At 40.5% G+C, this 15,673-nt stretch overlaps 1 protein-coding gene across 1 annotated transcript in view; it reads left to right on the top strand.

The window, feature by feature from the left end:
* CPXM2 (carboxypeptidase X, M14 family member 2) overlaps positions 1–15,673 on the top strand; it is a gene marked incomplete at its 3' end in the record, with an annotated part of 78,341 nt that overhangs the window by 16,827 nt on the left and 45,841 nt on the right. The window contains exon 2 of the mRNA XM_082002430.1: positions 9,556–9,665. Coding sequence (XP_081858556.1) covers positions 9,556–9,665 — 110 coding nt within the window. The remainder of the gene's footprint in view (positions 1–9,555; positions 9,666–15,673) is intronic.

Raw genomic sequence — 15,673 nt, 5'->3', positions numbered from 1 at the left:
GGCTCTGGAAAAAAAAGGATGGTTCTCATTTTTGATGGCTGTACTGAGTTTTGTGGCTTTAACTGGAATTACAGAAAGTCTTCATCATGTGCTTCAGAAAAACATCAGAGGAGACATTTTAAAATTAATAGCACAGAAGTCAGCCTTAGCCCAAGCTCATAATAAAAAGTTAAGAACTGATATTTTTCAAGCTGTATTTTTTTGGACATTAAGTGGAATAATATGTCTTTTTCAGAGTGACTAAATGCACCTGTTCCTATGTAGAGAAAGTGGAGGACTTGTCAGGTTTGGATACAGATGAGAGGGTACCTTGCATTACGAGCACCTGGAAACCTTTCCAGTGGCTATGCCTACAGCGATACTTAATGCCTCCATACGCTGATAGTCCACACTGAATTCAGCTTGTCCTCACATCGTTTCTTTTGCTAATGGCCTGGATGCCAGGATGAGATTCGCAATATGATTCCCAGCCTTGACCTTTCCCACGTCAGGTCAACAAGGTGGCATTCGCAAGGGATGTAAAGAAGAAAGTCCACGGTGCCTGCCTGCACCCCACTTTCCTCAGCCTTTCTCGTCTCCTAAAGAGATGTGGGGAGAGAGAAATGAGGCCAGTTTAAGACATGCAAGAGCTATAGATAGTGCTTCCATACCTACCCACCTCTCCACCTGGAGGAGGCTGCTGCCTGCAGGCACATACGAGTATGGTGGCTTCTCCTGCGTGAGCAGAGGTACCACAGGCAGCAAGAACCAGAGCCAGGAGGAAAAATGGGAAAGGTGTCTTGTGCCCAAGCATGCTGACTCCGTGCGTGTGGGATTGGGCTCCTGTATTGCCCATGTCATAAATCACCTCATCTCCTAGGCAGGCTGTATGATGGCAGCAGTAGGTAGCTGAGGGAACATATATGGTATCTGGAGTTTAGCTGAGCCTCCTGAGTCTGAAAGATTGGCCAGAGGACGGTCAGAGAACAGGCTTTTTGGAAACTCTGGCTTCCAGCTGTGCCAGGAATAATAGAAGTTCTTCCTGCTAAATGTGCCATTTTGTTGCTTCTAGAACCAGCCACAGCCTGGGTTTGTGAGGGAGCAAAACTGTGAAAAGTAATGAAAGAAAAAAAGTGCACTTTCCGAACCTCAGAAATGCTTGGTTTCATGTCAGACCTGACCTAAAGGATAAAGATAATTCTTAATTTACTCTTCACTTGCCTTTAATTGCTGAATTTTCCCTCAGCCTTGGAATGAAGAGACACTTTTACCTTTGTGTGGAGTCTGTACCCTGCAACTTTTCAAGTGACAGTTCTGCCCAATCGTGCCAGCTGGTTCCCAGTGTTCAGGTGGCCTAAAGAGAGCATGGAAGCCTTCAGTGTGTTTGCACCACGGGAGCACTCTGTGTGTCACTGGTATTGGGGAGGACACAACTTTGGTGGCCTCGAAATCGTCTCAGGGCTTTCAGTCTTGTCTGCTGCTTCTGACACAGGCTTTAAACCCACCTGTCCCCTGTCCAGGACCACATTGCCTTGTGCCACCAGGTAGGAGATATTTGCAACTTCTCTGTAACTACCTCCCTTCCTAAAGAGCTGGTTCAGTTTTTGAAGCGTGTGCAGTGTGGGACACATGAAACACGGCTGCGGCAAATCTTCTGGTGAGGCTCCTAGTAGGGAAAGGAGTGAGTTCTCCTGGAAGACAAAGCAGTGCCTAGCAAGCAAGCTAGGATTAAAAAGCACCTCACCTCTCCACAAACTATGAGGCTTTCAAAACACAGCTCCTTGACCCAGAGGCAGACCCTAGAGAAGATGGTTGGAAAGAAGAGGCATGTTTGAGCATCAAAAGCAGATCTGAGATATCAGATGAGTAACATTTGTGGGAACCTCACTCAGGCTTCACCCTCACATAGAGCCCATGAAAATGTTCCTCCTGATATAAGGAGGATTTGGGTCAGATCTCTAACAGAGCTGGGTTTTGTGGCTTCTAAGCAAAAAGGTTTGTGGTTTTGTTGGGGTTTTTTTCAACAAGCAATTTGAGTTTTTAACAGCAAGCATAAAGAGAAGTGTATGTTGCAGTGCTGTGATAAATATTGCCCTTCCCTTCTGAGAGGAGTCCCTGATGTCTTAAACCCCTGTACAGTATTTGCTGCTTGTCCTAGAAAAATATACAGCTTTGATGCAACATTAGAGAACAATTAATGTTGTCTTAGGATAGAAAATTTTGGCACCTATTTAATCTTTTATTTGATCTTTGATGTGGGACTATAATTCCGTATTTTAACTTCTATATATGGGTTCTGTTGTAATTGCACATTGCCTGCTTTTTTCTGTTGGTGCCCTGGGAATGGGTTTATAAGAAAAAGGAAATAAAAGCAAACTGTGTGCGCCTGAAGAACCTTCATCTGCCTGTAGTGCTTCAGTTAATCTGGGGTTCATGGGGGTTGGTGGCCTGAACACAGAAAAGAAAACAAACTAGTATGTATTGCTAGCAACGCTTTGTACGTGAACAAAGTCAGAAAGCTGCTCAGATTGAAACCCATGGACCTATTTCCAGGGAAAAGCTGGGCCATACCAAGTATAGAATGTGACTCATGAACATCTGTGGAAATGTCACACTTCCACGATCACATCATCAAAGCAGCAAAATTTAGCTAGACCACATTTCCCCCCCCAATGTCTTAAGACTGTAAATATAACAAATTATTTAGAAAATCAAGAACTTTGTTCTGTTCAATTCAGCCCCTACAAAGGCTGTCCATCACAGCAAAGCAATCAAAAGATGTTTTCAGCAAGTAGCAGGTCAGCAGAAGTGTGCTTTTACTGTTGTTTCACCTTTCAGGTTCACTGCAGTATTAACATATTTTGCATAGTTGTGCCCTAAGTATTACTTGAGACAGGAATTAGACTGCCAGAGTTTCCATTAAAAGTTTCTGCTGTTGGAAGATGAATTATCAACCACACTTTTCATAGGAAAAGCCCTAAAGTTAGCTGTTAGAGTAAAATTTATTATACAAACCTCATTAAGAATTTTTGTCCAAGACCATAAAGATCTAAGAATAGTATGAATAATATAATAATCGTTAAAGTCTTCATCCCCCCAAATATATGCTTAATTGTGTGCTTAACTTGCCAATATCAGTAGCTTCATAGATTTGAATCTTCTTTGTTAACTATATGTTTAAGTGTTTTGCTTAAACAAGGCCTAAATTCTGCATCTACCTTGGGACAGCCCAGAAAAAGAAACAGGGTAGCAAAAACTAAAACTAAATCTGTCTTATGACATGGGATTGTGCCATGAGATACCTGACCATACTGTGTTGGCAAGATATGGTCTGAGTCCCCAGAGAACAAGGTTTCCAGAGAAGGGACTAGTCTATAGCCAAGTCTGATAGGCAAATGGGTTTACAGAAGGAAGAAAGAGGTATTGATTACTGTAATAGGTTGTTCTAGAAATAGAAATAGCATACTGAAGCACTTCACGTTGGCACCTTACCTGCTTCCTTCCCAGCAATGACAGTTCATCTCCGTTGCTGTAGGTGCCTGCTGGTCACTGTCATCCCCGACTTGGGCGAACTCTAGCCACTCTAAGGCCAAGATGTGCAACATGTATTTTTGACCCTCTAAACTGATCAGCATAATTTTTAAAAATCCTTCTGTGTCCTTTGTTGCTGTTGGATGTAATGATAACTTGGGATGTGCTGCATTGCTGAAAATAATACCAGCAGTGTGTTTTCACAGAAAATGCACTACTGAAAGAAATCAGCTACACTGGAAGGGTGATGAGGTCTTCCTATTTATCATATTGAAAACCTGATCCAGCTTCTATTTGAGTCACTGGGAGTTCTTCTGTTGCAAGCTCAAGCCCCAAATGCAAAGCCACACATACCAACAACAGCAAAAAATCCTGGCACTAAAACCATTCTTTGCATAGAGAAAATTCCGTGTTAACTCACTGTCAGTGCTGCCTTGACCTCCTCTTGCCTTTTCTGAACTGCTATATCTCTGTAGTGTAACATCCTTTCTCCCTAGACAAATGTTTTGAAGTGCAAGGAGATTCTTATATATTTTAAAATTACAAAGCTCCTGGAGCTAAAACACATTTAGAATCATAAAAAATAAATAGTCGGAATACATTCTGCCTCCAAATGTCAAGGAGACTGTCAGACTGCACAAGGCTGATATTTCTCCATTTTTAGATCTGAATATCACTGTGTATGAGATGTTAGACAAGAACAGACTTGTGGGAATTGAAAAGGATTATAGGTATGGCTTTTAAAAATATAAGTGAAGAGGAAACATGATGCTTCTTTTTTTTCTTCCCATTTGAAAAAATGAACATATTTCTAAATTGACGGAAAATATTCTTTAAATAAAACAATCATTTGTCTGCTGTGTCTCCAAAAGAACAGTACAGAATGATTTCCTAAATGCATCCTTATTAGATACAGGAGCTATAAAGACAAGCTGTGCTTATCTGACAATCTTTATTTAGACCAGAAGAAGATAAAATAAATGAAGAATTTAGGCAATAAATATGAATAGAAGTGTTTTCCTTGCCCTGCTCATACATATATCTTCTGTTTATGGAACTAATATGTTTCTAAGAATGCCTACTAATACAGTTTTGTCATTGCAACAGCTACATTGCAGCAGAGCAGCTGTAATTATACTGCAGGTGTAAAGACAACCAAGCTGGCTCTGCAGAAGGTGTTTGTATGACCAGAGTTTCAGTGGAAGATGCTGCAACAGTAGGGCACAGCCATCATCAGGCTGAAACTGCTTTCAAACACGGGCCAATATCCATGCACAGAGCCATGCTGAGATTGAGAGTTGAGTTGATGTTGGCTTGAGAAGGGAGCTCAGTAGATCCTTCGGGTAGTGCTCTTGGTATAGACAAGCCCTAAATTGTAACAGGTAAGTTCACATTTCAAGAGAAGAGGTTGTGGCTGAAGTTATTCTCAACTGTTTCCCACTCCTGAGGTCAAGGGACAGGCCATTGCTGACCATGTTGAAGTATCAGAAATGCCTTGCTGCTCTTAGCTGGGAGGACAATCATCTGTCTGGCTAGCAGAAGCATAATTGAAAATAAAGGACACAGATACAGCCATTTAAGACGGCTAATGGGAAAGCTATTTTGAAATGGAAACCTCACAAGAATACTGTTCAAGGTACAAATGTTATTAAGTCTGAATCAAAGCTCTGTCTCTTTTTTGGTCTTGGAATTAATTAATTGGATCCAGGCATGTTATTCATGGTTTGTTTCTGAAGTGAATACCTATTCATGGTTGCAAATCACACACGAAATCACAGCTGGATATGGGCCAGGAAGAGAGAAATGTCCATAACTCAGCCGCTTCCCTGCACCTGCAAGCTTAATGCTTGCTCTTTGGTCTCTCTAAAACATAAACACTCCAGCTGCATTTTGTTAGTAAGTTGTTGCGTATATAGTATGTGGATTTAAATGTCTTTCAAAGGCATAGTTGAATTTCCTGTATTTTATAATGATTACTTTTTCAACCAGTTAAAGAAATGACCAAATAACTAGGTCATTTCCAGTTGAATCTATAAGGTATGAACTGCTCTGATTATTCATGCCACCCAATTTCTGTAGCTTCTGCAGGTGTTTTTCAAACTAGCATGGAGAATACAGAAACATTAAGACAGTCTTATTGATTGTGTGGCAATTTTCATTGTTATATGGGAGATTTCTTAAAGTTAAATAAAATATTTTAAAGCAATACTTTAAAAAGTCCTGTCTTTATGAATGCCATAAATCAGATTTTTTTCCCCATACATTTTTAAAAAATAGCTTGTCCTGGTTATCTCTAGTAGCTTTAAGAAGTGAGACATACACACACCCCAACACAATAATTTATCTAAAATTAAATTCACAGTATGACTCAGGATTTTTTTTTTATTTCAGTAGTGAAATGGCCACTTTAGGTGTGTTGTGTTGTATTATAATGAGTAACTTGGAGTTAATCACATGAGGCCATACTGAAAAATTTGCCCTCACTGCCTCTGTACATTACAGATTAATGTTTTGGTCTAATATGCTCCTCTTTTCATTCCTTTATTGATGCTGGAATTCATATGCATGTGTAAAAAATTAATATTCTTGAACTGCTAATACTCAAATATTATGGCTATAGATAGAAAACTTAAATTTCTTTTAAAAGCAAAATCAGAGGTCTTCTCTTGTGGAAAAGAGCACAAATTCCATACATCGAAGCTACTGCAAACAATAGGCTTGACATCTCCAAGAATATCATCCCAGGGCAGAACTGCACAGAGACATCTAAAGGTCAATGGTCTTTCATGGAGAATCCTACTGCTCTGTTCCCACTTTGGGGTGGTCATTGGAGAAAGAGGGGCCAACTGTGAAAGGAATGCTTTTCATCAATTTTCGGTCAAGTATTGGAGCAAAATATTTGATTTTTCTTACCAAGTTAAAAGAAAGTAAATCTTTATGTGGTGTGGTAAGTTAGTGAAGTGACATCTTAAAGTTTAGTTCACTTCCAGAGAAAGCAAGTTAGGTGCTCTCCTACTAACTTATATAAATAACAGTAAAAAAATAAATTCCTGGATACTATTGAATTGATGGCAAAGATCCTGATGATTTCACTTGAAATATCATAAGGCTTGAGCACACTGAGAAAGGACAGCATATTATTAACGTATTGCTCAGTTTTCACCGAAGGTATCTATACTGCATATCGTAGATAGCCCCTGCCTGCTCTTAGAGCCTAATCTTTCATTGAAAACTCCCATTAAATCGAGCTTTTCATAATATTGGCCTGTTAATCTGATGCGTTCACAGACAACACAAATAATTCAACCTTAAAAAATAAAGAGCCGTCAAACATATTTAACAGAGATCCATATGAACATTTTTGAACTTGTTATTAGGCTTCAGTTTCTCTAGAAACTGAGAAAATACACACAAATATATGCAGGCAATCCTTTCAGCCTGTAAATACCCATCTTGCAGTCTAAGAAATCCCCCCTGAAATCCACACGCAACCCAAGAATATTGCAGTTTTATAGTAAATTAGTAACATTTCAATCTGAATAAAACCAAACGTACTTCTCATACCTATACTGGCAGGTGTATGTCACTCCAGGTAATTTCAGCCAGGTCTGACAGGCAGCTGCCAGGCTCAAAAATAGTGCTTTTCCCACAAGTTTGATGAAAGTAGGTCTCTGTACAGAAGAGATGAGGTGAGGAAGGGGACGTGGCTGTGTGTCCTGTGGCATAGCGATGTGCTGACTGTCCCGGGGCAGCCCTGTAAGCCCTTGCTCCTGTTCGGCAGCGGAGAACAGGCTGTGAAACGCAGTCTGGAAGAGACCGAGCTTCGGTGGGTCTGTTGTTGATGGAGCTGGCTGTTCACTTTTGTCAGAAATTTTTGACTTTTTTATTAACTCCTAGCTGTACATGTAAATTGCCCCTTAGCCTTGTTAGGTACGGTCTAAACATTGAATTAAACAATATTTTATGGACCGAGTATGTAAAAGCAGCTTGCTTCTACTTTCAAGCTCAAACCTGGGTACTTCTGGGTGGCTTTTGAGTGCCTGGGAACAGTGAAACTGTCCACAGAGCAAAATATACCAAGGTGCACAAGAGTTTTCAGGATTACACCATGAGATTGATTTCCAAACCTGTCTTGAGGACTGAACTTGTTAAAGAAAAGCAGGCAGCTCCCAGCTATATAATTTACTCCTAGTAGATAGCTGCCAGAGCCTGAGACTTCTTCCAGTCGGAGTGTGGTGAAAGATGAAACACTCAATAAAGAAATGCAATTAAAACAATCAGTCAATGAAACAAAAATCCTCTGAGCTACTCTTTCCTCTGGCTTTCCTTATCCACCCTGTCTCTTCTCTGTTTTGGATAATTAGATTGAAAGCTCTTCAAAATGAGGAACTGTCTACATTTTGTCTCTTGTGTAAGACTAAGATCACTGTTGGTGCATTAATATACAGCATTTGTCTTTACTGCTTCTGATGGAGACATTTGGCCCTGGATTTGTGTGAGAACTTTCCTAAGGATGAAGAAAGAAATTCTAGTGTGAATTGACAGCATGTGACATTTTTCCTGCGGGGTTTTAGGTTGTTATGAGCTAAGGAGGAGCATAGGAAATCTCATATATTTAGCCAGTTTGTGAATGCTAAGGCAAAAATACACGTGAAAGTTAGACATAGCCAGGATCAGATTCTGAGGTACATGCCCTCGTGGCAGTTTGGTAAGTGATTAAAAACATATATGGCAGAGGGATACAGGTATAGAGCATGGGAGTGAGCTCTCCGACAATTCTCCAGCAACTGCGGCACTAGCGAGATCGTGATCCCAGCTGCCAGGCAGGCGGTGAGGAGGAATGGTCTGGGGACTGGAGGGGTTGGAAATGTGGCCTGGGCTCCACAACTGGTGCTCAGCTCCTGTCTCTGTCACAGCCCATTGTGCAAGTTATAACAAACCTCCCACATTCAACTGCAGAAAAAATCTGTCCTCTGTCCAAAACAGAAGTTATACAGCCATGGCAGTGCAAAGCCTAGTCTAGCCTAACAAGTACCCAAACTAAATAATAAGTATGACACTGTTTTCCACCTCTGCACCGTGCAGACTTTCCAGTTCCAGCTGGCACTGACTTCAGGGTCTCTAAATTGTGCTCCGTGGTAGAATTTAGTTGCTCCCAAAATGTGCCTCTCTGCTTTTGTTCACCTCCTGTGAAACACTGAGAGTACGTCTTCTCCACCTCACCACAGTATTTTGTGGATAAATATGCTAAGCATTGTGAGGGACTTAAATACTTTGGTGGTTGGGGTAATTTTAGAGCAGAATATTTTTCTGATAATCATGAAGTAGATTAGACTCAAGAGTAAACTTTTTCCAACATCTTATCTTCCAAAGCCAGAGCTCCAGGCTCTAGTTTGCTGGGTTGTTGGCTAGCTGCTGAAGTAATGGCATCTGCTTTTCTTTCTTCAAGGCTTTGCACAATTTGGAGCTTAGAGAGGTGGCCCCTTGTTTCAAAATTGCCCTCTTTGTGCTTAGTCATTACCTCTGCAGAGCTTGGCTGTCCGGCCTCCCAGACCTCTATAACAGATGCTGCTGTGCAACGTGAGGGACTGTGATTGAAGTTTCCAGAACAGATTTTAATTAGAAACATAACTTCATACAGTAGCTTGGAATGAGTACGGGATGGAGGGGAAATGAAAACAAGAGATGAAAAAGAAAATGCCAAAAAGAGAGAAAAATAAAAGGCCATTTTACTGGCATTTTATACTGAAAAGCACTTGACAGGAAATATTGTGTGTATCTATGAAAAAAACAAAGCCCATAGCAGGCAGTAATAACTATCTGAGACCCTCAAAAAGCCAGATCCTCAGCTGGTGTAAATCAGCATTGCTTCACTGATTTTATGAGAGCTGCCATTTCTCATTGACTTCAGCAGTGCTGTGCTCATTTATACCAGCTGAGGACCCCAGCCAGCTTGGCACAAGTGAAGTCCAGAAACTTTGAATACTTGTTTGTTTTGTGTTGCCTTTTTTTAAATTAAATTTTAATCAATCTTTTGTTTTGTAGATTGTCCTCCACTTGGTCTAGAGACATTAAAAATTACTGACTTCCAGCTCCATGCCTCTACAGCAAAGCGGTATGGCCTTGGGGCCCACAGAGGAAGGCTTAATATTCAGGTAACATTGATTTTTCCCCTAAGTGGGAGAATGGCTTAAGTTTGTACCATTGTATTAAGAGAACCAATGGATGGTTATTGGTTCTGACTACTTTGTTAGCTCATGTAATTCAGATGAAGGGGAAACACTGGAATTATAGAAGTGAATCAGGTTGATGGATAACCTTTAGATTCATGGGACTTAGCTAGAAAAAAACTCCAAACTTAGTGTGCTGAGGGTGCAATTCCAAGCAGACCTCTATGAGCAAGCAAAGGTGAAGGCAGCCCAGAACTGCTCCCTTCCCAGCTGGAGGAAGTCACCCCAGCTCCCTTAAGGATCAGCCTGGAAGGAAGCTCACAGAGCAAGTTGCTTTGTTGTTGTTTGCCTGAAGCTAATGACAATAGTTAATTGGAAGTGTGGTTTTAAGTGAAGCAGTTGCCTTAAGGCAGTTTTTCAGAAGCAATGATGATGTAACCAAAAAAGGCTTCAGTTCAGAAGTCACTAGCATACAATCTGGTTTAGATTCTTTTATTTTATATTACAGATGTGTTTAGGGGCTTTGCAGGACCAAATTCTGTTTTCTGATTCCTTGTGTTTCTGTTTTCCACTTTATTAGTGCTCTTTTTGAATTACAGTCTTTTCCAGTGTAAAAATGTTACTTTTGCATAATAAAGTACAACATTTAAAACTCGAAGTCATAAACAGGATACTAGCAACAAGCCAACAGTCAAAAAATCTCTAAAGTTTATTTCATGTATTAGTAACCTTTTGTTATTAGACCCTCGATTAGGGTTTTTTTATCCAGGTGAAGGGTTTGCTAGTTAATGAACTAAGCCTGGGACTAGAAGGGATGAGCTCTAATCAGCAGTGCAATTTCACATGATGCCCACTGCAGTGTAACGGTGGGCAGCTGCTGGAGGAGGGACCACTCAGTTAAAATCCCACTGTACAACTGCCCTCCTTTGCTTCAGCTTCTCCTAGTGCCTCAGCACAAACAGCTCTGTGAGTTTCTCTAAGCAGGAAAAAAAACGTAGGGCTTTTTTTTTTTATTGTTTGTTTAAATGAATTAATTTTGGCACAAAAGCTCAGTTTAACAACTTTGGTGTGCAGCCATGTGAGCATCAGAGCCAGCTGGAGGTGAGTGGTGGGGATGGGCTCTCCCTTTACAAGTCAGTGTGGAGGTACAGAGGCTTGGGTGCAATGTGAGGTTTCACCTGTAGCTTTCATCTTTAATTCCTTTTGAGATCTGAGTGAGGTAGTTTGCTGCTTTATTTTGTAGTCTCTGCTAGGAAAAACAAACAAACACAACCCATGAGCACAAAAACAGTATGTAGAGGATGTTCAGGTGGGTTCTATAGGAATGTTTAATTACTTTTATTATAGGTTTTGTTCATATAGTGGCACAAGACTGGGGACTGATGCAAAACTCTGAATTCTGTTGGGTGTGGTTTCTCCTTTTTCATGCTGGTGGTAAAGTCCAGTTTATTTAACCACAAGAATGACCATACTCGTTTAGACTAGCAGCTCATCCAGCCCAGTGTCCTGTCACCACCAGTAACACTGCCTTAAAATAGGGAAGGGTAAGGCTCTTACCTAGGAATGGCGTTTCCCCTAAGCATAGTCCAGTCTGGCTCTGGGAAGCGAGCGGAGGCGAGGTGCCGCTCGGCTCTGCCCTTCCTGACGGCTCCCGGGGCTGGGACTAGGCCAAGCCTGTTCCTTCTGGCGTCTTGGCCCTCGGGGCCTGTGTGTCTCCCGCCCCGCCCGGGCCCCGCTGGTTATAACGGTAACGCGTCTGCCGGTTCTGTGGCTGCGGCTTTGATACGTTTATGTGCTTTCTGGAAGGTTATTGGTTATGTGATTAGTTTAACTTTTAAAGATGTCGTTATCCTAATAACCGTGCGATTATGTTTAGCAGCCTACTCTCACAGGCCTTGGGCTATACTTGCCTCAGTGCTAACACTTCAGCTATGTGTAAATAGTTAATCACGAGAAATGTGTGCCTGCAGAGCCAAGAGGCCTCATGGAATTAAAAGAAAGAAGAGTTAAGGACCAAGAGATTAATGAGTACAGAAGAGATACCTTAACTCTGAGCACGGAAACGTCCTAGCAGGAGTGCTCAAACAAGGATGATATGACGGAATCGCTTGGCTGTGCAGCAGAAGGGGCGAACATCCAAGGAGAAGAAACTATCCTCAGGAGACCCGTGACCATAAGAGGGGAAAAGGAGCAGGGGGTTGACTCCCCAAACAACCACCGACGACCGGCCGAGACCCCCGCACATGCCTAGTGTAGTTTTGCAATGCCAACATTATGTAAATGTAGATAGGCAGGGAGGGGGAAATTTCTTGGAAAATGTGTGAATATTCATGTTTTTAAGGAATATAAAGGATGAACCTTTGTTTCAGGGCATGCACGTTATCATCCAGCGCTGGATGCCGTGCATCCAGCGCTGCAATAAAGAACGCCTGTCCTTTAAACTTCAAACTAAGTGTTAGAGGGTTTTCTTGCCGACTTTTTGGGTACCAGTTTCTTTTGCATTTATTGTGACAATAAGGTCCCCACCTGTGCAGTGCAAGGGCTGTTGTCCCCTCCCTGGAGGGCTGTGCAGAGTCTCGGGTGAAAGGACCTTCTGCCCTGTGCAAATTGGGTTTTTTATTCTTCCTTGTCCAAAAGATGGTGCCTTTTTTTTTGGTGTGAACAAAGGCTTCACAGTGGCATGCTTCTGCTCGATACAGACTTCCGTGTTGTCATTTCCCTGAGCTGTATGAATTCTACACGGATTGATTTTCCTTGTTATCCAAAAGCTGGTTTTACGCTTTTTTTTAGTATAGCTTCTCCCAGGACTGGGGGAGGCTCATATATAAATAACCCAGTGACATCTGGCTTGTAGCAAAGTGACTTCTCTGGCTTACTTTTCTTGTTTAAATGTAGCCCTTTTTCTCTGCTATGTCTTTACCTCTAATAAAAATTTCTAGTAATACTTGAATCAAAAACTTTTACCCTTACTGAAAGCTTATCTGTACGCTACAGATACAGAAAATCCCTACGCCCCTTGACCACTTAGTTACCACTACGACTGGCAGTGTTAAAAGGATGGGCTTGCATTTATTTTTTTCTTTATGTACTGCTTCCCTTGGGATTACCTTACTACTAATAGCACTTTAACATTTTTCAAAACCACTTAGAATTTGCAAATCTTATCCCTCTCACTTGGGTTTCAGCGATCAATTTTACTTTGCATTAAGACTTACGAGTTTCAGTAGCATTTAAAAGATAAATGTTTATAACCAAGAACAGGTACTACAATGGACTGACGTGTTGCATGGGTGGTCAGGTCCCTGGTGATTTCCCTTTGCTGCTCAAAAGGGCAGGTTGCAGCATGCTGGGGAAAGGCAAAAGGCACTTATTTAGGCAGCTGTTTTCATGCTGTTTAGTCCTGCACATGAAGAAAAAGATTTGTCCTGAGTTGGAGAGACTTTGAGAGGCTGGTGTACTGCTTGAGTTTCACCACGGCACTATGCTAAATGTCTGGTGATGAGCAACTTTATGGGCTGCTGCCCTTGTGGTATGGTCCAGGTTTTGCTACAGTGTCATCGCGATATTCATGTGATTGTTCTTCCCCGAAATAAGACAAAATCCACCCTTTGCTCAATCTCATCATCTGATGCAAAGTCAGCTGGGAAGCTTAGGGCTCACAGAATAATGAAGTTTTTCAAAGGCTTCTGAGTGTTATTTTTTCTTTTTAGATTATTTGAAGCGTATGAACGTAATCAGGCAGCGTATGCTGTAGTCTGAAGGACAGGCTTGGCAGGACTAGATAAAACCTTCGAGGATCTGCTTTGTGTGGGACCTGTCTGGATGTGGTGATTAGGCTCGACCTCTTGAGAGCAGGAGCAATGCTGCTCGGGTTGTAGGGCCCTGTATATTGGAGATCTAGTCTGCAACTGCAATCGGGAAAAATTATAGCATAAAATAATATTCAGTGAGGCACTGTGCATTCAGGGATAAAAGTCATTAGTATTTGTCACTTGTAAAATAATTAGCAATGGTTAAAACCTGAAATAATTAGTCAAATTATGTTTCTTTCTCTTCCCCACTTTCCTGCTTGGAGAAATGCAAATAACACTGCAGATTAACTAAGTAATGCAATCATGTGCGTGTAAACAAGCAGGATGTATTGCTTTGTGTCTTTTCAGTTCTCTGTTTCACTAGTTCCTTTTGAAAAGGTCCATTACCAAAACACAAGCAAAAGACAAAACTACTGAAGTTTTGCTTTCAGCCCGTGTGCTTTAATTCTTCTCCTCTTTCTTGCTGGCAGTGGTTGCTATAAATACCTGTGATGATTAATTAATTAATGCTGCCCCCCCCCCCCCGCCCCGAATTCCTATGGTAAAATAATGTTTGTGATCACCCTGCTGGGAAAGGAGAAGAATTTAAGCAGAAGTCGTTTGATATTAGGTATATTTTTACTACTGTTTCTGCTGACTTGTGGCAGAAGACTAAAATTTTTTTCTCATTTCAATACGTTTAGGCAGTAATATCTTTCTCCTCATTACCAAATAAGGCTTTTGGAACAGTGATAATGTGAGCAAGTGTTTATTCCGTCTTGCACATGTCTAATTCAGAAGAGAAACAACAATTAAAATCAGAATTCATATAATTTCTAAAGGAATTGTAACCTTTTGATTTCCCTTCATCTCACCTTCTGGGTACATAATAAGCAATTGATTTGTTTTATTTGAATGACAATTTTCAACATTCACATTATAGATAACTTAGTAGTGATGGAAAAAAATCCCTTTTCCTGTATCAAAAAAGGTATTTTTTCATAAGACACTGCATATTGAGAAATACTTTTGCATTTGCCTGAAAGTGAGATATAAGCTGGGTTAGACTTTCAGTTATTCTTAAAAATTTAGTAAAAGAAAAAAGGGTTTGCTTAAGACCTAGTCCTTACTTCTAGTTTTGATTAGCTCCTTCGCTCTCCTACTTATGAAGGTAATATCAGTGTCTAAAATGTATAGCTTAGTTATGCATGTCATAACTTGAATCCATTATCTCTGTTAATTCAATATATAATTTTTAAATTCAAGTAAACATTTTACTGAGAAAAGATATCTTGATCTATAGTCTTTGATTATTTAATGATAATTGTTCTCATCTTTCAGGAATGAAAATTTTTCGGAGGAAATTTAATAGCAATTGTAACTACTAAATATTTGATTGAATTTATAAGAGTTTTTTATAGAAACAACGTTTTGAAGTGGCCATAGGTCAAATTCAAAACTTTAAACACCTTAAGAAAAAAATACAGACTTGAAAAGAGAAGATTTAACATAAATTTACTTGGATGCTTTTCCTTCAGAAATATTTCTAATAAGAACTTCTCATTGATTAACCTCCTCTTTTTCAGGTAATATTCTGTGCTAGTTAATACACAAACACCTGATGCTTTTTACCTAGTAAAAATATTCTTTTAGCTTCAGAGAAGCTGATGTCAGGAAATAAGAGAGCAGGAAGAAGTAGCAAAGCAGTTTCTTTTTTTTCTTTTTTTTATATTCTCTTTGCCCCTGTTTAAGGCTGTAGTATTTTAAGCTGTGCATAACTGTAAGCATGTCCTTTAGACTCCCCATATTTGATACACAACTTAAACATATGCTTGACTTTATTTAAGGCCAGCTGAAACCATGGAGACTTGAGTATGTACTTTAGAGTTTGGGGGTTTTTTGCAAATAAGCTCTTCTTTCTCTCTCTTTTCCTTCCCTCTTCTCGCTGTTATGTGGAGGAGAGGTTTACATCCTGATGAGCATCACACCAATGGGAAATATCCTCAGTCTGAATGAGGACCAGGGATCCCAGCTGAAACAATGAGAGATATATGGATACCTGGTCTGCAGAAATTGGTGGAATTTCATCCGTGTGAAAGGGATTAGCACGATGCTGGTTCAAGGTGCTCTGCAGATCTTAATGCTTCCTGGCAAGCATTGGTTTTAAACCCTAAGGCTACTTCAAATTCCATCTTATTTTAG

This window comes from Phaethon aethereus, assembly GCF_964289735.1.
Source record: "Phaethon aethereus genome assembly, chromosome: 7".
Lineage (NCBI taxonomy): Eukaryota > Metazoa > Chordata > Aves > Phaethontiformes > Phaethontidae > Phaethon > Phaethon aethereus.
Note: the sequence above shows the minus strand (reverse complement) of the source record. Positions and strands in the feature narration are given on the sequence as shown.